Below are 24,813 nucleotides of genomic sequence, written 5' to 3' on the forward strand. Positions count from 1 at the left end.
GTGGACCTGCACAGACAATTTTCTGTCTTAGGCTGTAGTATCCATTACGAACTTCAAATACCAAATTTTAAACAATTCCGGTTAATAATGACACTAAAATCATCAACATATCGTATAAAGGGAGGTACCTTTATATCGGAGCTGTGCGAAGACCTGGACCAGCATAGACAATTTTCTGTCATAGGCTGAAGCATCCATTACGAACTTCAAATACGACATCTCAAACAATTTCGTTGGGTATTGACCTAAACTCGTCAAAATACCGAATATAGGGGGGTACTGGTATATGGGGCCTATACGAAGACCTGGACCTGCATAAGCAATTTTCTGTCACAGACTGTAGTTCCCATTACAAACTCTAAATATGTAATTTGAAACAATTCCGGCGAATAATGACGCTAAAATCATCAAAATACCGAATATAGGGAGGTACCGTTATATGGGAGCTATACGAAGACGTGGACCTGCACAGACAATTTTCTGTCTTAGGCTGTATTCTCCATTTCGAACTTTAAATATCAAATTTTAAATAATTCCGGTAAATAATGTCGCTAAAATCATCAAAATACCGAATATCGAATACCGAATATCTGTAGTATCCATTACGAATTTCAAACACCAAATTTGAAACAATTCCGGTAAATAATGTCGCTAAAATCATAAAAATACCGAATATCGGGAGGTACCGTTATATGGGGGCTATACCAAAACGTGGACCTACATGACCCATTTTCAATACCAAAAGTCCTGCAGACATAATACACATTTTAGTAAGAATTTATCAACCTACTTCATTTCGTTCGGAAGCTAGAGCGATTTCCACAGACGGACATCGCTAAATCGACATAGAATTTTATGCTGATCAAGAATATTTATACTTTGTGGGGTCTAAAATGTATATTTCGAGGTGTTACAAACGGAATAACAAACTTAATATACCCTCCATACTATGGTGGAGGATATAACAATTCTTGCGACCGTAAAAAAATATTTAGCTCCACAGGTGGTTGAGATAACCTCTAATACTCCTAAACTAAGCCAAAAAAAATTAGGAATTCTGTTATCTGGACAAAGTACAACATTTTTTATATTAGATACAGTTGTACTCAAAAGGGTGATACGGCATTAAATTGATTCATTCATTCACCCCAAAATTTCCCCAATACGTATTCATAACTATTTTGAATAGGCGAAATCAAAATTCTGTTTGTCAACAAATAAATTATTATTGTCATTTAAATTATTATTTATTGTTTTCCGCTTCTTGGTATCAATAAATAAAATTTGTTAAAAATTTCTAATAAAATAAAATGTTGCTAAATAAAATGAAAATCAAGACAAAGAGACGCACTCACGTGTTTCTAAAAATAAAAATTCCACTCATTTGCTGTTTTGCGACAGTAAACAATGTATATATGTATGAGTGTATACATGTTTGTTCATCTGTCCGCCACTGTTATATTTTTGTTTGTATGTGTACACAACAAAAATGCATGTTCTGTTTGTTTATTTATTTCTTTTTATCAATTAAGGAGCACCAAGCGATATATCAGAGTCGTTCACTCTACAAAGTATTGAAACGCCAGCAATGTGTATCGAACAGCTGGAGTAACCTTGATCCAGTTTTTGCCATTCCGAGTATATTTCAGCAGTACCCGATGCTCTTAACATAGTTCTTGTTGCGCCTGCTCTTGGATCTTTAATGACTTCTATCTACAGAAATATTCTACATGAAGAACTTTTAGAATTTTTCATTACCAAATAATTGATTTATCAAAGTACAAATTGGCCACCTTACAAAACACCGTTATAACCCCTTACTTTAACATGTAAGTACTTCCAAAAGTAAGTAAGTACTTTCCAAATTGTCACCAAGAGCCAATAAATGGATTCAAACAAGTTAAATAGTATCAGTCGGTTTTGCCGACAGATGTATACCTCCGGCCTTGAGTTATGATTATTGCCACTGTTGACCCTTTATGTGGAAGTTTCCGAGACACTTGGCCAAATTTGTCCAATTCGTATCTGATCTAAGTCTGATATAAATATTACAACGTGCCATATTTGGATTATATCGCCTACTTCCTATACTTTATATGAGATATGTGCAAATTTTGACAAATATAAGTATTGAACAGACAGATATAAGTATTGAACATTCTTCTTTGTGGTTGAGGTACCCGAAGGGATTGACAGATATCTATCATCTTCAAAACAGATTTTGCATTGGTAAAATCGCATCGGATTTTATAATTGTATTGGTTATTCAAAACCTTGACCCTTTGTGGGGCGGTACCAGAAGGAATGGTCTCTATCTCTTCCATCTTTATAAAAGATTTTGTGTTGATGGAAATATTGGCATGTACCAAATCTGAATGGAATCGAATGTCCATTTCGCGTTTTATGAGCTTCATGGATATTCAAAATGTTGACCTTTTGTTGGGGAGATACCAGAAGGAGTGGATCGATATATTCCATCTTCTCGCGAGACCTTGGGATAATGAAAATATTGTGATGTGTAAAATTTGTAGACACATCACATTTTATAAGAGTTATAATTAAAAATGTTGACCCTTTTAGGGGAGTACTTGATGGAGTGGACCGAGTCCACTTGAGCTAGCACTGATGAAAAAACTTGGTTTTGCAAAGTTGGAGCAAGATTGGATTATCCTTTCTCTTTCTGTGCAGTATAATATAATTGTTTAAAAATTTCGATCTTTGGGGGCTGGGGAGGTACCAGAAGGAGTAGACCGATGTTGCCCATCCTCGAAGTCGATCTAAGTTTCATAATAATATTCCGATGTATCAAGTTTGGAATTCGTATTTAATTTCACAGAGAGTATAAACAATTGATAAAGCCAAAACGTGCCTCAATCGAAATAACAGTTTCAGATCCGAGGTCTCTTTGGACCAATTCCGTTTCAGGACTTTTGGAGTCGGTCGATCTAGGTTTGTCCGTTCATCTGTCTGTATAGCTGATGCGTACGATAACTCTCGAAGGGAGTATCCGATGTGATCCAAAGTTGGTATCGTAATACTATTCGATATTATTATCGCTCCACTTCTTCAGCTACCTCACCCACAAATGATCAACATTTTTAAAGAAAACAAGTAAAAAAAAACATTAAGTTCGGCCGGGCCAAACTTTTAATACCCTCCACCTTACGGTAAAGGAAACATTAGAAGAAATGTGGCGAAAACCATTAAAAATGTTGAATATCGGGAGGTACCGTTATATGGGGGCTATACCAAATCGTGGACCTACACATGCAATGTTTCGCCAAAGGAGCTAGAACCCATTATGACCTACAAATACCAATTTTCAGACAAATCCGTGAAAAAATGTGGCATAAATCATCAAAATACCGAATATCGGGAGGTACCGTTATATGGGGACTATACCAGAACGTGGACCGATATATCCCATTTTCAATACCAACCATCCTAGACACAATACAAATTGCTCTGCTAAATTTTGGCGTTCTACGTCAAATAATGTGGGCTGTATCGTATTTCAACAGACAGACTGACGTCGTTAAATCTACTTAGAATTTTATGCTGATTATGAATATATATACTTTATGGGGTCTACGAAGAATATTTAAGGATGTTACAAACAGAATGACAAAGTTAATATACCCTCATTTCCAAGTTGGAGGGTATAATAATTTACCATGTGGAACTGGTTTTTTTTTGTGCAAACTTTTGTTTCAGAGCTAGTCAGGTTCGAAAATGGATAATATCGACCTACTCCATCATGTACCTCCCACACAAAGGATCAACATTTTGAATAAATATAACTTTTGTAAAAAGGAAATAAACATCTGATTATCTTCAAATTTCGCACAGAAATATTTATTTATGGCAACATAAGATATGGAATATATCAGGTCAAAATTTTTAATTAATATGAAGCTCATAAAAAACGAAATGGGCATCCGATCACTTAAAAACTCGGCAAATCTCAATACCAACACAAGATCTGCTGTGAAGGTGAAATATATCCCCCACAATGTTCATAAAACGCAAAATAAGCATCCAATTATTTTTAAACTTGGCACAAAAATTATTTAACCGAAAATTTCATAAATATTTGGAAGAAGGAGAAACCTAGTGTCTTATATTTGCAATTCTTCTTTCATAATATTTTCGGATTTTTAATTTTTGTTAAAAAATAATTTTGTCGTACAGTGTAATTAACAATCGAAAATGCATTGTAGAGTGTACCCCCCGATTAATTAGTTTTTCCCTAGAAGTTTTCCCACTTAATTTATTACAAACAACAACAACGACATGTGCATTTACTTACCCATAAATTACAGCTTTTTCAAATTTCCTACAAACATGAACATATTTGCATATGTTTTTCGAAATATGCTAATTTGTTTCTAAAGCTTGGCATTTTTACTATGAATTTTAATTTTTTTCCATATCGTGACAATTTGGATACAGTTTTTTTTGAAGGTCAATTCGAAGAAATGCCATGAACTCCTGTAACATTTAAAGGTTATATTCAAATATTGAAGAAATGCATATGCAATTTGGATTTTTTCGTAAAAAACGAGATCTGGCGTGATGGAAAACCGTAAATAAAAGTGAGATTTTGAATGCATGTCGCTTGACCTTATAATAATATCATTAATTTTATTTAATAAAGTAATGATACAACACTCATAAAGACATCTGCCTATAAACAGGTCATAGCTAACACCTGTTATGTACACACTATACTATAAGTACAGGGTGAGATGAAAAAACTGCAAACAACTTCAGACTGCTGTCATTTCTAAGCCACTCGTCCGACAGCTGTTAAACTTATTCCAATGACAGCTCATTATATTGTTTACAAGCGTACAATAGCATTTTGGTAAGAATTTTCCAGAAAAATAGTTATTCGTGATGGAATTCAAGCGTGATAATGCGATTTTTTTATATTTGGCTGGAAAAACTCAAGTGGCTATCGTTAGAGCATTCCAACATTTAAATGTGAATAAATCTTTTGTGTCTCGTACCATTGCTCGTTACCGTGATATTGGTAGCGTAGGCCGACGTCAAGGAAGTGGACGGAAGAAAACAGCAACATCAGCAGAAATGGTTTGAAAAGTAAAGAAGCTACTTGATCGAAGCGAAACCTACGACGCAGTGGCCGAAAAATGCCTCGTGAGCTGAACATGCTGCAATATTCCATTCGGCAAATATTGAAAAATGAGCTCGGGATAAAGCCATTGAAATTCCAGAAAGTGCAAGAACTTACACCACAAAGGAAACAAAATAGACTAAAAAGAGCTAAAGAGTTTCTTCGCTTGGCCGAAAGTGGTGAACTGCCGAATTTGCTTTACTTCGATGAGAAAACATTCGTTGTCCAGCAGTTTGTAAATAAACAAAATGATCGTGTTTACTTGTCAAAGAGGTCAGTTGAAACTGTGCACCTAAGGTTGGCCACCAGCGCCTTAAGCGCCGGCCATGGTGATGGTGTGGGCCGCCATAATAGCCGATGGTCGCTCTCCGCTCGTATTAATCGACTGTGGCATCAGAATAAATGCCGAATATTATTGCGAAAATATTCTGGAGGGCACGCAAACATTTTGGCCGCAGACCTTGGACATTCCAACAGGGCTCAGCACCTTCACACTAAGCACGCGCCACCCAAGAATGGTTACAAAATGAGATTCCTCGCTTCATTTCCAACGCACAATGGCCACAAAAATATCCGGATACCAATCCGTTGGACTATTGTGTCTGAAGTATTTTGGAAAGCAAGGTTGGCACTAAAAAATACCAAAGTGTGGATCACCTCAGGCAAGCGGTTCACCGGGAATGGGCCAAAATACTGCAGAGCAACATTCGGGTAGCGTGTGACGGGTTTTTGGCCTTTTGAAGGCTAATTCGTGCCAAAGGTGACCAATTCAAACAAATATAAACTTATTCTAAAATTTGATGCTATTTCCGACATTTTTTTGCTTTCATTCAAAAAGCAGCTGCAGTTTTTTTCTCACCCTGTACACAATTGCAATAGATTTGGTGAGGAAAATGATTTCTCTGTGAACGATTTAATTGCAGATGTCTATGGAGAGGTGTAAATTACACTGTGCAACAAAAACAATAATTACAGAAAAAATTCAGTAGATTATGATAATACCACTAAAAGGTAGAACGTATATTTTTTTCAGTTTTGAAATTTTATATTCAAAAAATGGGTCATAACTTCACTCGAAATTTTCTTGATTGATGTAAGAATAGCCACCCCTCCCCGAAATAAAACATTCAACAAATTAATAACAATGAATGATTATGAATTATTGTTGTCGTCTCATTCCAAAATTATCGTCTTCATATTTATGTGCCTCGTCAGTCAACACGTGACGACACCGTTCTATAGGGTATCGAATTCTGATGGCTTGTTCTGGATTTTAATTTGAGACCACCACTATAGTTGTTGTTTTTTGTTGTGTTTATTTTCGTTTTTTTTTTGTTTTACTACGCGCTTCAATTTAAAACGTGATGAATAGCAATTTATAACCGTTCAATATGTCGCATGGAAAAATACGTCGAGATTTATCGTGAATAACACCATTTCCATGTGCAAAACAATTAATATTAATTTATTTATTTTCGTTTTGTTTTTTTTTTTTAGGTGAATCACATATATGATTTTGGTTAAGTGGCAGAATTAGTAACATCAATTAAAGAACAAACTCCTCCATCTATTCATCTTAATGGTAAGTCAAAATTTCATATATTTGTATATCAGGTCGAATATTGTATATCATTTGGACAATTATAGTACGCATTTCCAAAAATACATATGTCAACAGCAGATACCAAGAGAGAACTCAATATTAAATTTCTAGATTCCTATACATTCACTCAATAGCTCATTTAGTAACATCTAGTACTATTCGTATAATTTTAGTACATATCTCCAAAACCACCTCATCTCAACCACAGACACCAACAGTGACATATATTTCAAACTTCAGAATTTAAACTCTATTCCTAATTAATTATAATTTAGTACTTTTTGTACAATTATAGCACATAATTCCACAACCACCTCCATGTTTCTACCTCATATACCAACAGTGACCTTAATATCAAACTTCAGGATTTCAGCTCTGTAATTTCCCCGCTGCCTTCAAACGGCCAATGAAACCGTCACACGCTGTCCAAATGTTGGTCTGCTTTATTTTGGCTCATTCCCGGCAAAGCGCTTGCTTGAGGTAATCGACATTTTGGTATTTTTTAGTCCCAACATTGCTTCCCAAACTACTCCAGACACAATAGTCCAACGGATTGATATCCGGATATTTTGGTGCCCATTGTGCGCTGGAAATGAAGCGAGGATTCTCATTTTGTAACCATTCTTGGGTGGCGCGTGCTGAGTGCGATGGTGCTGAGTACTGTTGGAATGTCCAAGGTCTGCGGCCAAAATGTTTGCGTGCTCAAGGCTTTAATACACCCTCCAGAATATTTTCGCGATAATATTCGGCATTTATTCTGATGCCAGGGTCGATTAATACGTGCGGAGAGCGACCATCGTCTGTTATGGCGGCCCACACCATCACCATGGCCGGCGCTTGAGTTCTGGTGGCCAACCGAAGGTGGTGCATATTTTCCGCTGACCTCTTTGGCAAGTAAACACGATCAATTTGTTTGTTTGCAAACTGCTGGACAACAAATGTTTTCACATCGGAGAAACCCAAATTCGGCAGTTCACTACTTTCGGCCAAGCGAAGCAACTCTTTAGCTCTTTTGAGTCCATTTTCTTGGGTTGCGGTGTAAGTTCTTGCACTTTTTGGAATTTCAATGTCATTACCCCTCATTTTTCAATATTTGCCGAATGGAATATTGCGTTATGTTCAGCTCACAAGCCATTTTTCGTTCACTGCAACGCGGGTTTTGGTCAAGTCGCTTCTTTACTTTGCGAACCATTTCCGCTGATTTTGCTGTTTTCTTCCCTCCACTTCCTTGATGTCGGCCTAAGCTATCAGTATCACGGTAACGAGCGATGTCACGGTAACGAGCGATGGTACGAGACGATAACCACTTGTGGTTTTCCGGCCAAATATAAAGAAATCACACTATCACGCTTGGATTCCATCACGAATAACTTTTTTCTGGAAAACTCTCACCAAAATGCTTTTGTAAGCTTGTAAACAATATAATGAGCTGTCACTGGAGTAGTTTCAACACCTCACCCTGTATGTATGGGGCCCATAGCTATATCGTAACCGATTTTTATTAAATTTGATACACTTTCTTCCAGGCTAAATTAATTCGTCTGTGCCAAAATCCATTCAATTCGGGCTTAACCAATATACGAGAAGTCGGATGAGGACATATATAAGAGCTATATCCGATTCTGAACCGATATCGATAACATTTGGCAAAGGTATTTTCGAGCTGTATTTGATATATTTCTCCGAATATCATTAATACGGAGTATATACTACGACTGCGGAGGACAAGAATATCCAATCCGATGAACAATATTTATGGGAGCTATAGCTATATCTGAATCGAGTTCGATCAATTTTGACATGCTTGTTTTTATGCTCCTCTTGGTCGTATATGCCAAATTCCATCCCATTTGGGCTTATACTACACTTTTGTTGCACAATAAAAGGCAAATCGGACGGAGATATATGTTTGGGAGCTAAATCAATATATGCGACCTGTAGTTTGTTTACAAAATTACTTGGAAAGACGGATAGACGGACATGCATAAATTGACTAAGAATGTAATTCTATGCAGATCATCAAAATATATATATATATCGTTTCACAAATGCACAAAGACATCATACCCTGATCACAGTGTGTCGTAGGGTAAACTCTGTAAAATGACGGTAGACTCTAGATAAGATAGAAGACAGAAACTTTGCTCATGTGATTTGAGCAAGGTCAAGTTCAAAGATAGTATAAAGTTTAGATATAGCCGCCATATAGCAATTCCAACTTTTGTTATATTTTGGCCAAATTTCTGCGAACATTGCCTGTTTTTTCCGAATTTTACTTAATTTGTTAACAATTTTATACATTTTATACGAACGAACACTTCGAACACTTCGCGTCTTTTAAGTGTACAACTTTTTTGGCGGTAGTAAACTTAATACAATATTTCCCATCCCTGCAAAACGGGTTCTTAAACGATTGCCACTTGTAATCATGACTGTCACCTTCTTTATTTTTAGTTGCTATAAGGTATTCTTCTTAAGAATAAATTCATATCTTCAAATATTCAATGTCACTCGATTAAATGTAACCTTATTAATAATTTATTATCTCTTTATACTTATCATTGATCTCCATTGTATCACTGTACGAATTTAAAAGCCGGCATCGTTTCATTCTTTTCATTTCATAAATGCCATTCAATTAATTGCAGAAATGAGGCTAAAATAAATATCGAATACGACTAAACATACACAATAATTACAGAGGTATGCATTCGGTTTATATAATTAAGGGTCTTTCACAAGCATTTCACTTAATTAGCTATTAATAGCTACATAATTCATATATGACATATGGTGTAGTATTTATCGCCAGTTTACAGAGATTGAAATAGAGAGAGAGAGAGAGAGAGAGAGTGTTTATACCCTACACCACATAGTGGTCTTTGTGCATTTGATTGTAACATGGAGAAGGAAGAGAGATAGACACATAGTTACTTTTGAGGATCTTCATAGAATCACTTTCTGAGTCGATTAATGGATGTGAGTCTGTCTGTCCATGTATTCTTTTGAATAAAATTCAATTATCCGATTGAGATGAAAATTTTGCAAACAATATTTGTTTTGGCCGGTTCAAATTTAGAAATATCTCCCATATATATATATATATATATATATTCAACCGATTTTGAGATAATTGTGCAGCAAATGGCAAGTATCAGTCCAAATGGCCTGAATTTTTCCACATCCTACCGAATTCAATCTAGAAGCAAGTACATCAAATTTAGTGAAAAACGGTTCAGATATAGCTATGGCTCCCATATATATATTTCATCCGATTTTGGATTATAGTTCCTCACACGAGTAATATGATCTCCACAAGAATGATATTTGGTACTAGATATCTTATGGATCTCGAAAAAGCTATGTCAACTTGTATGGAGATCGGTTCAGATTAGGATATAGATTCCATATATATCTTTGTCCGATATCAAGTTTATTGTGCACCAAAAGGCCAATATCAGTCAAAATGGACTGAATTTTGGCACATCCAACCGAATTCAGTCTAGAAGAAAGCACATCAAATTCCGAGAGAATCGGTTCAGATATAGCTATAGCTCCCATATATTATTTTCATCCGATTTGGTTATTAAGTCTCTCACATTCCATTTGGTACCAGATATCTTATAGAGCTTTGCCAAATTCTGTCGATATCGGCTACGATTTGGATATAGCAACCATCCACCATAGTATGGAGGGTATATTAAATTTGTCATTCCGTTTGTAACACCTCGAATTATACATTTTAGAACCCACAAAGTATCAGCATAAAATTCTATGTTCATTTAGCGATGTCCACCCGTCCGCCCGTCTGTGGAAATCACTCTAGCTTCCGAACGAAATGAAGTAGGTTGATAAAATATTACTCAAATGTATATTATGTCTGCAGAACTTTTTTTGAAAATGGTCCATGTAGGTTCACTTTTGTTATAATGGTACCTCCCTATTTTCGGTATTTTGGAGATTTAAGCGACATTATTCACCGGAACTGTTTTAAATTTTGTATTTGAAGTTCGTAATGGATACATTGCCTAAGACAGAAAATAGTCTCTGCAGGTTCACGTCTTCGTATAGCCCCCATATAACGGTACCTCCCTATATTCGGTATTTTGATAATTTTAGCGACGTTATTTACCGGAATTGTTTTAAATTTCGTATTTGAAGTTCGTGATGGATACTACAACCTAAGACAGAAAATTGTCTGTGCAGGTCCACGTCTTTGTATAGCCCCCATACAACGGCACATCCCAATATTCGGTTTTTTATGATTTTAGCGACACAATTCACAGGAATTGTTTCGAATTTTGGTATTTGAAGTTCGTAATGGATACTACAGCCTAAGACAGAAAATGAGCCATGTAGGTCAACGTCTTCGTATAGCTCCCATACGACGCCACCTCCCGATCGGTATTTTAATGATTTTAGCGATACTGTTCGCCGGCATTGTTTCAAATTTCGTATTTAAAGTTCATAATGGATGCTACAGCCTAAAAGAGAAAATTATCTGTGCAGGTCCACGTCTTCGTATAGACCCCACATAACGGTACATTCCGATACTGGTTTTTTTTAATGATTTTAACGACAATATTCACCGATTTTTTTTCAAGTTTCGCATTTGAATATTGTAATGGCTTATGACATATGTTGCCCATGCAGGTGCACGTCGTGGTATAGACTCCAATATAACGGCTACATTCGTTATTTTTAATATTTTAAGAGAATTTTTAACGGGTTTTTACTGCTTTTTTCATCTGCTCTGAAATTAAACTGTTACTGCTCTAAAGCCAAATGTTGATAGGTGGTATGATCTACTTCAAATAAATTCTTTTGTTACGGGTTTCTACTAAATATGCATGGTGGTATAGGGTATCATAAAGTCGGCCCCGGCCCCGGCTCTTGACTTTTCCTTTTCCAAAAATTAACGAAGGCTATTCAAAAAATATTCCTTAGAAAATCCACATCTCAAAGGCTCTTCAAAAAATCCATATCCCGAAGGCTCTTCAAAAAATATTCTTTTAAAAAATTCACGTCTCGAAGACTCTTCAAAAAATATTCCTTTAAAAAATTCACGTCTCGAAGGCTCTTTAAAAAATATTTTTTTTTTAAATCCACGTTTCGAAGGCTCTTCAAAAAATATTTTTTAAAGAATCCACGTCTCGAAAGGCCTTCAAAAAATATTTTTTTTTAAAAAATCCACGTCTCGAAGGCTTTTCAAAAAATATTTTTTTAAAAAATCCACGTCTGGAAGTCTCTTCAAGAAATATTCTTTAAAAAATCCACTTCTCGAAGGCTTTTCAAAATATATTCCACGTCTCAAAGGCCTTTCAAAGAATATTATTTAAATTCAGAATTTGGGAGGCATATCCAATTCAGAATTTAAATAATATTCGTTCTATTAGTTCCAAATTCCATTAGTATAAGAATATATATAATATTCAGGTTGGCTTTTTTTAAAATTTCTATTACTTTATTCACAAAATTTATGCAATATAATATTCATTTATATATTTTATTACTCCATTATAAACTGGATAGTATGGAAATATTTTCTTAAGCCCCATATACGAACACAAAGAACTGTAGTGCCTAACGCAATTCCTTTGTACTTGGACACCACCCAAACAAAAAGGCCGATAGTCCAGTAATGAAACAACCCCAAAGGATTTTTTATTTTACCAAGTGCTCTCTTATTTGTGACATAAGTTAAAGGGTATATATTATAGGAGAGGCCTTTGCCATAACAAATGACTAATTGTGCACTTCGGGCAATCGTCTACCTGTGAACAATTACAATTAAAATAACATTAAATTCAAATAGATGTACTAATTTTAATATAGCATTCTGTTAATATCGAAATAAATGGTGAAATATAATTAATATGACCTTGAATAGGTGGATGTTAACCTTAGCAGGATGTTCAATATAAAGGCATTCTTTTACATTTTTCTATATGTCGGATAGACAAAATTTCTTCTATTGGTCGTGTATCGCCCGCAAGTCTTCTATAGACAGAAGTACTTTAAACAGGTCGTCTAAGTCAGCTTCGGTGTACAGAATAAATTCTGTGGGGGCACACTAGACTGAAGAAGTAATACACAATTTCTGCACCCGTTTATAGCCCTCATATAATTAAGAATGCCACGTCATTTTGTATGATTCCGTCACAATTGAATGTCACCGAATGAGCTCTAAAGTCTAGTTTTGGGAATTTTTTCCGCCAATAATTGTATAACATTGGTTCGCCGACGTAGAACATTTCCGCGAACCGACAGAAAAAAAATATTTGAAGAAAACTGTTCAGAAAATATGTTAATATTTACCTGACTACGTCGATGTACTACTTTCCAACCACTACCAACTTCAGACTGCTGTCTAAGCCACTCGTCCGACAGCTGTTAAAATTATTTCAGTGACAGCTCATTATATTGTTTACTGGTGTACAAAAGCATTTTGGTGAAAATTTTCCAGAAAAAAAAGTTATTCGTGATGGAATTCAAGCGTGATAGTGTGATTTCTTTATGTTTGGTTAGAAAACCACAAGTGGCTAACGTTAGAGCACTCCAGCATTTAAATGTGAATAAATATTTACTAGTAGCGTAGCCCGTTGTCAAGGAAGTGGACATCAGCAGAAATGGTTCGAAAAGTAAAGAAGCGACTTGATCGAAACCCGTGACCGAAAAATCGCTCGTAAGCTGAACATATCGCTATATTCCATTCGGCAAATATTGAAAAATGAGCCCGGGGTAAAGCCATTGAAATTACAAAATGTGCAAGAACTTACACAGCAACAGAAAGAAAATAGACTCAAAAGAGCTAAAGTGTTGCGCTTCGCTGGGCCGAAAGTGGTGAACTGACGAATTTGGTTTTCTCCGATGAGAAAACATTCGTTGTCCAGCAGTTGGTAAACAAACAATGTGATCGTGTTTACTTTCCAAAGAGGTCAGCTGAAAATGTGCACCTTCGGTTGGCCACCAGAACTCAAGCGCCGGCCATGGTGATGCTGTGGGCCGCCATAACAGCCGATGGTCCCTCTCTCCTCGTATTAATCGACCGTGGCATCAGAATAACATGGCTGAATATTATCGCGAAAATATTCTGGAGGGTGTATAAAAGCCTTGGGCACGCAAAAAATTTGGCCGCTGACCTTGTACATTCCAACAGGATTCACCACGTGCCACAAAATGAGGTTCCTTGCTTCATTTCCAGCGCACAATGGCCACCAAAATCTCCGGATACCAATTCGTTGGACTATTGTGTCTGGAGTATTTTGGAAAGCAAGGTTGGAACTAAAAAATACTAAAGTGTGGATCACCTCAAGCAAGCGCTTTGCCGGGAATGAGCCAAAATACCTCAGAGCAACATTCGGGCAGCGTGTGACGGTTTCATTGGCCGTTTGAAGGCCATAATTCGTACCAAAGATGACCAATTCGAATAAGTTTAAACTTATTCTAACATTATTATTTCCTACATTTTCGCTTTCTTCAATAAATTAAAAAAATGTAAAAATTATGTCGTTAGACTTTGTTGCAGTTTTTTCATCTCATCCTGTAGATCTTCTATACAGGCAGAATATCTTCCACCAGACTTCTGTAGACAGAAGTACGTTCAGAAACCCAGAAACTCTAGGGGCACACTGAATAAAATAACTACAGATTTTCTGTGGATAGAGGACCTATTGCATGGCTTCCTTTCCTCTTTGGATGTAAGGTATAATAAGATAGAAGATTTTGCAAATAGTTTTCCAAATACAGAATAGCTTTAACATATTTCTAAATTCTCAGATTTTGAAGAAAAACGGCTATTGTTTAGAGAGCTTGTAGATAGAGTAGATATGAAACCCTTAAGCTCAAATGCGCAAACAATCATCAAAGAACATGCCAGACTACTATGTAACTTTAGTAACTCTTCAAAATGATAAACAGTTTTTTGCGTAATCATTGACATCACAGACAAATTATCTTTCGTAATTGATAACATTGATCGACAAAACTGCAATTCAGTGATAATTTGTTCATGTAACCTATTTTAACACGAGAAGCCTACAATTGATGGTTAAACAGTTGATGAACATACAACAGGTGCATATATAGCATTTTCAGATTAAATGAAACCTTTTGCAATTCAAATGAAACTTTTTGCAGCGGAAATGAAACTATTTGCAGTGGAATTGAAACCTTTTGCAGCGGAAATGAAACCTTTTGCAGTGGAAATGAAACCTTTTGCGGCGGAAATGAAACCTTTTGCAACCGAAATGAAACTTTTTGCAAATCAAATGAAACTTTTAAATTTATAGAAGGAAAAATAATAAAACATTTTTATTTTTAGTAGTTTTTAAATTAAATCAATTAATTATAACTAATATATTGACAAGGAGGATTTGTTATTGATTATAAATACCTACATTTATTTATATTATTTCTTAAATTTTCAATTATTGTAATAACAAATGGTTCTTTATTGATTTGATATAAAATGCTTCCATATTATTAAATTCCAAATGCTTAACGCTAAAAAGAGAAATTTAAACAAATGTATATAGCAAGGACTGAAATGTAAAATTAAGCTTTATCACAAATTTTTATAGTTATAGTATACTATTAATCTTACCTAATAAAGGATTCCCGCTTCGCAGCTTTATTGATTATGGAGATAGAGCAGTCGTGATTTCAATAGACAGATAAGTGGAAATCATTAAATCAACTATGATCATGATTGTATATGATGTATACTTTATGGGGTCTACGACGAATATTTAGAGGTGTTATAAAGCGAATGACAAATTTAATATACACCTAAGTCTGTTTTTACACGGTAGATTGGTTCCAGAAGAAGCCGTGTAAAAAAAACGTGTAAAAAAGACATTGGTCTTATACAAAAATGGGAGATTTGTTCCTAATCTCTAAAACCTATTAAAATTAGTGAAAAACAAGAATTTTTAAGAACAAGAATTCATGAAATCACCGATTGCTTAATTGCAATTTCATTTTTCTTTATAGTTCTTATTGTGGCTTCATTTAAAGCGAAAGTTTTACCAAGAGCAGTTGAGCCTTCTCCATTTCGAAGGCGATCTAAAATTTTAATCTTGGTTTCCAAAGAAATTGCCTTCTTTTTTAGTTTTTTATCTGACATTTCCTTTTAGGGATACATAAAATATTTAACAAATTTAAAAAAACATAAATAACTGAATAAATACAAAATATTTTTTGGCTTACCTTTTATCTTAATGCGTTAAAATTAAATTTAAAAATTTAAGTACATAACATTTCAAATCGTGCTACATGGAATAAAATCGTGTAAAAAAATTAAAAATATTCAATTTTCAAACCGTGTTATATCAAAACCGTGTACAAAAAGACCGTGTAAAAACAGACTTAGGTGTATCCTCCTTTCCATGGAGGAGATTATAAAAAGGTACCTAATTCGGGTCCTTTGGAAAAAATACTTTGAAAAACTTTTTCAATCTTTCTGCATCTACACTTGTGTTTTATGGAAGCTTTAAGAAAAAAATATAAAAACATAGTTATTAATAATCAATAAAAAATCCTCTTTAACTATATATTAGTTATAATTAGTTGATTTAATTTTAAACCTACTAAAAATAAAAATGCTTTGTTATTTTTCCTTCTAAAAATCTAAAAGTTTCATTTGATTTGCAAAAAGTTTCATTTTGGTTGCAAAAGGTTTAATTTCGGTTGCAAAAGGTTTCATTCCCGCTGTAAAAGGTTTCATTTCCACTGCAAAAGGTTTCATTTCCACTGCAAAAGGTTTCAATTCCACTGCAAAAGGTTTCATTTGAATTGCAAAAGGTTTCAATTAATCTGAAAATGCTATAATCATACCAGCAATAAGAACAAGTAATAAATTTGACAGTGACCCACAATGTTTAGTTTTTTTACCAATAAGGAAAGGTCAAAAGTCGGGTGGGACCGACTATATCATACCCTACACCACTATGTAGATTTAGTAGAGCTCCCACAACAAAGAAAATTATATTGAGAATTTATGTGAAGCAGATCAGACCAACTATGATTCAAATAAAATTGGTGTATTGTGCATGACATGACTTCGATAAGGATTATATTAAAAAATACATGGTGAGATAAAAAAACTGCAACGAAGTCAAACGCCATAATTTTTACATTTTTTTTAAATTTTTTTGAATGAAAGCAAAAAATATCGGTAATAGCATCAAATTTTAGAATGAGTTTAGATTAGTTCGAATTAGTCACCTTTGGCACAAATAATGGCCTTCAAACGGCCAATGCAACCGTCACACGCTGTCTCAGTGTTGCTCTGCGGTATTTTGGCCAATCCCGGCGAAGCGTTTGCTTGGGGTGATCGACACTTTGGTATTTTTTAGTGCCAACCTTGCTTTCCAGAAGACTTCAGACCTCAAAAAACTATAGGCTTCTATTCTTACCCTAACTCCATGCAACTCGTGGGGATCGGAACATAACTGCGGCCTGTAGAGTGATTACGAATTAACATGGACAGGCGGACAGGCAGGTGGACGGACGCACATAGCTAGATCGACTCAGTTCGACGAGATAGTTTTTTGGCCCATTCAAACTTTATATACCCCTAACACATATTGTTGTAGGGTTAGGGCGCTGTACTGAATTAACCTATTATTTGGCAATTAGCCTCTTGCTGGGTACATTCATTCAACGTCATTTCAAAATTTACTCAAAATGTTCAAAAAAGCTTTATTTCAATGTGATATATTTTTCATATGTTCTCACCTTATTCAAAATGCTTAGTGATTAGATTCCTGCCACTGACATCCATAGAAGGGGCTAGATAAGTCTTTGTAGTTTCCGTGGACTTCTATCCGTGATAAATATTATTTGCTCGTAATTACTGACGGTCTTGTCAATTTAACTGACATCGCCGAAAAAAATAATCAGCCACAGGGTAATTTCAAATTTTGCCGATTAAGTTATCTATTGAGGAAATCCTAATTTTGCAATGTTATCAAGGTCAGACGAGCTAAATACTGCAAAAGAATTAATAATCTACCAAATCAGACACAATGTTTCAAAAGAAAAAATTGTAAAACATATTATCTGAGCATTTTGAAAATACTTATCCAAGGGTTTCCCACCTTAGAAATTCGATTTTTATCACGTCGTATTAACAGTGGGCTAGTACCCAATGCTAATTCTGAGAACAACATGTCATAAACTTATAAAAATATTACCATAGTCGACTTATTTTTTATACCCTCAGCCATATGGCTTTGTGCCTAGTCTAAGGGTGCCTAGTCGAAATAAGGGTTTTAGACCCTAGGTCCCTTTGGACCAAACCCGTTTCAGGACATTTGGAGTTGATCTAGCAGTGTCCGTCCGTCCGTCTGTCTGGTTGGTGCGCACGATAACTCTCGAAGGGAATATCCGATTTACTCCAAAATTGGTACATTTTTAATATTATTGTCAAACTTAGATCGAGTTCGGAGATGGGCTATATCGGTCCACTCCTTCTGGTACCTTCCCCACAAACGGTCGAAATTTTAAAACAAAATATTTTACTGCACAGAGGGAGAGAGAGAAATCCGATTTAGCTCCAACTTTGCAAATCCTAATATCGGTCCACAGGTGCGAAAAGGACAACATAGGTCCACTGCCCCAAAAAGAGTGAAAAATTTAATGATTATAACTCTTACAAAATGTGATGTAAGTATCCGATTGTCTTTAAATTACACACATCATAATATTTTTTATTAACCCAGGGTCTGGTGTGAATACGGAGTATATCGGTCCACACCTTCTGGTACCTCCCCACAAAGGGTCAACATTTTGAGTATCCATGAAGCTCATAAAACGTGAATATAACGTCCGATTCCATTCAGACTTCATACATCTCAGTATTTACATTAACACAAAATCTGTTATAAAGATGATAGAGATCGGACTACACCTTGTGGTACCCCCCCCCCCCCACAAGGGGACACATTTTTAAATAACAAAAACGTTTATTAAATCTGACAAAATAATTCGATTCTCTTCATATTTCACACATCCCATTATTTCTACTAACACAAGATCTGCTGTGAAGATGGGATATATCGGTCCACTTCTTCTAGTACCTCCCCCACAAAGGGTCAAAATTTTAAATATTCATGAAGTTCATAAAACACGAAATTAACATCCGATTCCATTTAGACTTGGCACATCTTAATATTTCCATAAATACAAGACCTATTTTAAATATGGTAGAGATCGGACTATTCCTTCTGGTACCTACCTCTCAAAGGGTCAAAGCTTTGAATAATCTTCACATCAGACCTTGGGTTAATAAAAATATTGTTATTTTTATTATTAAATTATTTTCTGTGGAAATGTTAATACAAATGTGGACCGATATTGCCCATCTCCGAACTCGATCTAAGTTTGACAATAATATTACGATGTTCCAAGTTTGGATCAAATTCGATTTTCCCTTCGAGAGTTATCGTGGGCACCAGTCTGCCACAGACATCGCTAGATCGACTCCAAATGTCCTGAAACGGATTTGGTTCAACGAGACCTAGGGTCTAAAACCGTTATTTCGATGAGGCACGTTTTGGCCGTAACAAATGCCTTATGGCTGAGGCTATAATTATTAAATAAATTTTAGTACTTTTCGTACCCTTTTAGTACGAATTTCCAAAAAACCAAGCCTTATTACACCCTTCGCACTAAGATTGACATTTCAGCCAGTCAGTTATTTCACTATATATAGGTATACAATGTATCTATATAAAATGTAAACATTTCAAGCATTTCGATTCGAAAATTTCAAATTTTGCGATGTAAAGTTTCAAAACGCCGATACACTTCTCTATGTTTATCTTTTGTTTCATAACCTACTTCATGTTACTCTACTGCGTTCTACAATGTAATTATAATCACCCTATAAATTCAATATTACCAAATGGAAATGGTGTAATAAACGCACAAAATTACAATTCTGTGACAAACACATGTTGATTTATTCAAACAATTTATTCCACAATGTTGTCGTTGTTCTTGTTTGTTTGGTGTTCTGGCAGTGGCATTACTACATATCCAGTTACACCAGACTTGTTCGTCTTCGTCTTTTTTTTTTTTGGTTGGTTGCTATGTTTAAACTTTGGATTTTCGAATATTGAATGACTTTTGATTTTCTTTTGTTGTCAACATAATTTTTGTTTTTTTTTTTTTTTCAAATATTTAATATTTTTTTCCTGGTAAACACTTGACTTTGTATTAGCCACTCGTGTCGTCACGAGCCATGCGATTCTAATCGCAACTACAATCAGCACATGTATTTGCTTGGACATTTATAAACACTTATTTATTTATTTATTTATTTTATTTTTCGTTGTTGTCGTTGTTGCTATTTGGGAACTTACAATTTTCACTGGCGCCATCATCACTCGCATTTTTAGTTTCATTTATTTTTGAAGAAGTCATTGTTGTTAAGGTATCGATATTTAATTTAGTTTTTTTTTTTTTTTTAATGAACTAAAATAATTTTGAATTTAATTTGTTGTGGTTTTTTTTCGTGGGAAATTTTTCTTTCTGTCACCATGCCAAAATGACAAGTACCAATGAATTTTCCACCGTTCCTGTTTTGCTTTTTGTTCGCGGGGTTCTCTTATTTCTTTATAGAAAATAAACAAATTAATTATTCTTCTTTCATTTTTGGCTGGTTTTCTCTGTTTACTCGCCGCCGTCGATTGCGTTGTTGCCTCGAAGAGCAACTTTGGTAAACTGAAAATTTCGATGACCAACGAAATAAATGTTCATCATAGGGGGGATTTTTTGTTTGTACAGTACATGGAACATACTTCACATTCTCTCTCTCCCTTTTTCTCTCTCGCGGCCACCGTCACACAATCAATAATTAATTTACACACATTTATAAATACGATGAGCACCTATATCGGCAGTATGTGAGAATATGTACATTTGTTCGTGTGTTGTTTATTGGGCAAAAAATAATAAGAATAACAACAACAATGCGGGCAAAAGAAAATATTTTGAGAACAAAAAAGGAAAGTAATAACAATCAAACAGCTCCTGTAAGGGTTACTAACATTTTGACGTTGCAAGCTCTCATATTACTTCATTTCGGAGAGTATAAAGAACATAACTATAATTACAACCAACACTGTTCAACATTTTTGGTCGTCGAATGCAACAACCACTTGCAGTTTGTATTTGACGATGTAATATGGAAACTGAAACATCCAAAAATGGTTTTTGTTGGTTTTCTTATAGCAAAAGTTTCATGGTCATATCTTTTTTTGGACAAAATTAACAATTGAGTTTATATTTGGCCAGATTTTCTTTCAAAAACATCCACTTTATGGACGGTTTCATATATTAACAAGTAAAATTGTATCCGTTGGTTTTGCTGACAGATGCCTTTTGTAGAACAAAAAGAACACGAATAATATTAGAATTATAGTCATTGGAACGGTAACTACAACCATCGTTGAGTTGAACGATGAGAAAACCCCGCAAAGTGGGAATTTTTGTTAAATATATCGAAAAAAAAAAAAAAATTCATACGAATTCCACTTCTAGACTGATTTTAAATAAGTTTGTTTGTATAAATCATAAATAATATTTTTGTGTAAGCAAACCAAAAAAAAAAAAAAAAAAAAAAAAAAATAATAATAATAAATAATAATAATAAAATGTCAGAAATTTATAAGAACATTTCAAAATTTTACAAATATATATTAAGTTCCAAAGCATTTTTTCATAATCTTCTATTTTTATACACTACACCACATAGAGATAAGGGTATTATGTTTTTGTGCATTTGATTGTATCATGGAGAAGAAAGCGAGATAGATCCATAGTTACTTTTTCAGGATCTTCATAGAATCACTTTCTGAGTCGATTTCTGCATGTCTTGTGACAAAATACAGGTCGCATTTATTATACAATTGAGATGAAATTTTGCAAACAATATTTGTTTGGCCCAAGGATGAACCCTATTGAAATTGGTGAGAATCGGTTCAAATTTAGCTACAGCTCTCATATATATCTTCAACCGATTTCGAAACTATTGTCCACCAAATGGCTAGTATTAGCCCAAATTTAGGCACATCCGACAGAATTCAGTCTAGAACAAGTACATCAAATTTGGTTGAAATCGGTTAAGATATAGCTATAGCTCCCATATATAATTTTCATCCGACTTAGTTGTTAAGTCCCTAACATTCGTAATATGCACTCCACAAGAATGATATTTGGTACCAGATATCTTATAAAGCTCGGAAATACCTCTGCAAACTTTTTTCAAGATCGGTTAGGATTTGGATATAGGTCCCATATATATCTTCAACCGATTTCGGGTTAATTGGGCACCGAATGGCCAATATCAGCCCAAATTACTTGAATTTTGGCACATCCGACCGAATTCAGTCTCGCAGCAAGTACATCAAATTTGAATGAAACCGGTTCAGATATAGCTGTAGCTCCCATATATAACTTTCATCCGATTTGGTTGATAAGTCCCTCACATTAGTAATATGCAGTCCACAAGAATAATAATTGGTATCACATATCTTATAGAGCTCGGAAATACCTTTGAAAAATTTTATCGAGAACGGTTCAGATTTCGATGTGGTCCACATATATATCCTTAATCCGATTTCTGGTCTATCGTTACCGTGATACTGGTAGCGTAGCCCGACGTCATGGAAGTGGACTAAAGGAAACAGCAACATCAGCAGAAATGGTTCGAAAAATAAAGAAGCGACTTGATCGAAACCCGCATCGCAGTGGCCAAAAAATGGATCGTGAGCTGAACATATCGCAATATTCATTCACCTCAAATAATCGTTTCGCTTACCGCAAAGCAACATCCGGTGACGACGTGTGACGGTTTCATTGGCCGTTTGAAGACCATAATTCGTGCCAAAGGTGAACAATTCGAAACTTATTCCAAAATTTGATGCTATTTCCGGTATTTTTTGCTTTCATTCAATAAAATTAAAAAAAATGTAAAAATTATGGCGTTTGACTATATTGCAGTTTTTTATCTCACCCTGTTTAGCCTTTGCTTGGTTGTTTTCTTCTGGAGAAAAAAAAAATTTCTAATATATTTTACAAATTCTTCTGGAACAAAAATCCTGAACTTTTAAGAATACATATTGATTCTTTTAACAATTCCCGGCTAAATAGTTTTTTTTTTCAAAAATCCATTTAATTATAATCGACGAAATGAGCAAACATTTTGTATGCATGCTCAACTTATTTACATTTACCTATACAAACAGAGTGACATAAATACTTTACGCCTCGCTAACTTCAAATTAGACTAGATTTCAAATAGCGACCATATGTTTTTAATAGCACTAAATATTTAATATTTTTTGTTAATTACTTCAGCCATTAATAATCAGCCATTTTCTATTGTCATTTGAAAACTGACCGCTGCAAAATTATTTAACAATTTTATACTACTTCATTTGTGGAAGGTGTGTTCTGTGGAGTACCAACCTGCAGTGTTTTCAAATTAAAAAAAAACACATATTTTTTATTTAAATTCTGTTATATACATACGGAAATACAACCATTCATTAGAAATTCACAAATCTTGTTTTTTTTTTTTTGCAATTTTGTTATATGAGCTACTGAGTTTTCTTCTCACAATTCAAACAGATAATTCTGATTTGTCGGTACGCCAGTACATGTGACGACCCGAGGCTCTAAATACAAATTGTTAGTTTCGTAAAATATGGTTTGTATTTGTAAGTTAATAACCTTTGGCTGTTTTGGAATTGCATCATAAAAATAACATGGAATTTCACCCTAATTGGAGGACAGCATTCAACATGTGATTAAAATTTAATATTTATGTATCAAAAATTCTCCGGGACAAGCTGAAGTTGAGTTTTATGTATTTAATTATCTTTTAAGGATAAGAACAAACAGGCCGACACAGTCATAATGTTTTCTTAGAATGCGAACAAATGTAGGTATTTGTAGGCTTTTGGTGAATCCAAATTAACCTTCAAACTTGTATAGCCATGTATTTGGTGCTGTAGTTGAAAGATTTTTAAGAAGTATCACTAAATGTTCTTCATGCTATACATAAGAAAACCGACAATCTTAAGTACAAAGGTGTACAACTAACAAGTGTGAAAATCATGTTGCCTAACTCATTATAACTTATTCAGTCCATTCTGTATAAAACGAATTGGAGGAAAAATTGAAGGAAATATTCAAAGCATATTTTCAGGCAGTTGACTTAAAATATAAGTTCACAGCGTTGTCAGCATATATTTCCATAACTCCCTAATTATTGCATTTTCGTCATTTTTAGATATTATTTGTGACAATTTTTTATGCATCAATTAATCATAATTTTAAAATGGCCATAACTCCTTAAATATTCACTTTATAGCGTTTTTAGCTATTATTTGTGATCACTTTTTTAAGTGTGAATTAATGATATTTTAAAATGGTCATAACTCCTTAAATATTGTGTTTAGAGCGTTTTTAGCTATTATTTGTGATCACTATTTTAAGTGTGAATTAATCAATATTTTAAAATGGCCATAACTCCTTAAATATTAAGTTTATAGCGTTTTTAGCTATTATTTGTGATCACTTTTTTAAGTGTGAATTAATCATAATTTTAAAATGGCCATAACTCCTTAAATTTTGACTTTAGAGCGTTTTTAGCTATTAATTGTGATCACTTTTTTAAATGTGAATTAATCAATATTTTGAAATGGCCATAACTCCTTAAATATTGAGTTTAGAGCGTTTTTAGCTATTATTTGTGCTCACTTTTGTAAGTGTGAATTAATCAATATTTTAAAATGGCCATAACTCTTTAAATATTAAGTTTATAGCGTTTTTAGCTATTATTTGTGATAATTTTTTTGATTGTGAATTAATCATAATTTTAAAATGGCCATAACTCCTTAAATATTGACTTTAGAGCGTTTTTAGCTATTATTTGTGATCACTTTTTTGAGTGTGAATTAATCATAATTTTAAAATGGCCATAACTCCTTAAATATTGAGTTTAGAGCGTTTTCAGCTATTATTTGTGATCACTTTTTTAACTGTGAATTAATCATAA

At 34.3% G+C, this 24,813-nt stretch overlaps 1 protein-coding gene across 1 annotated transcript in view; it reads right to left on the bottom strand.

Moving 5' to 3' along the window:
* LOC101896917 (synaptic vesicle glycoprotein 2B) overlaps positions 1–20,466 on the bottom strand; it is a 37,393-nt gene extending 16,927 nt beyond the window's left edge. Inside the window, exon 1 of the mRNA XM_005179077.4 lies at positions 20,111–20,466. Coding sequence (XP_005179134.1) covers positions 20,111–20,171 — 61 coding nt within the window. The 5' untranslated portion in view covers positions 20,172–20,466. The remainder of the gene's footprint in view (positions 1–20,110) is intronic.
* Between the last annotated feature and the right edge of the window lie 4,347 nt (positions 20,467–24,813).

The sequence above is a fragment of the Musca domestica genome, unplaced genomic scaffold, assembly GCF_030504385.1.
Source record: "Musca domestica strain aabys unplaced genomic scaffold, Musca_domestica.polishedcontigs.V.1.1 2, whole genome shotgun sequence".
Lineage (NCBI taxonomy): Eukaryota > Metazoa > Arthropoda > Insecta > Diptera > Muscidae > Musca > Musca domestica.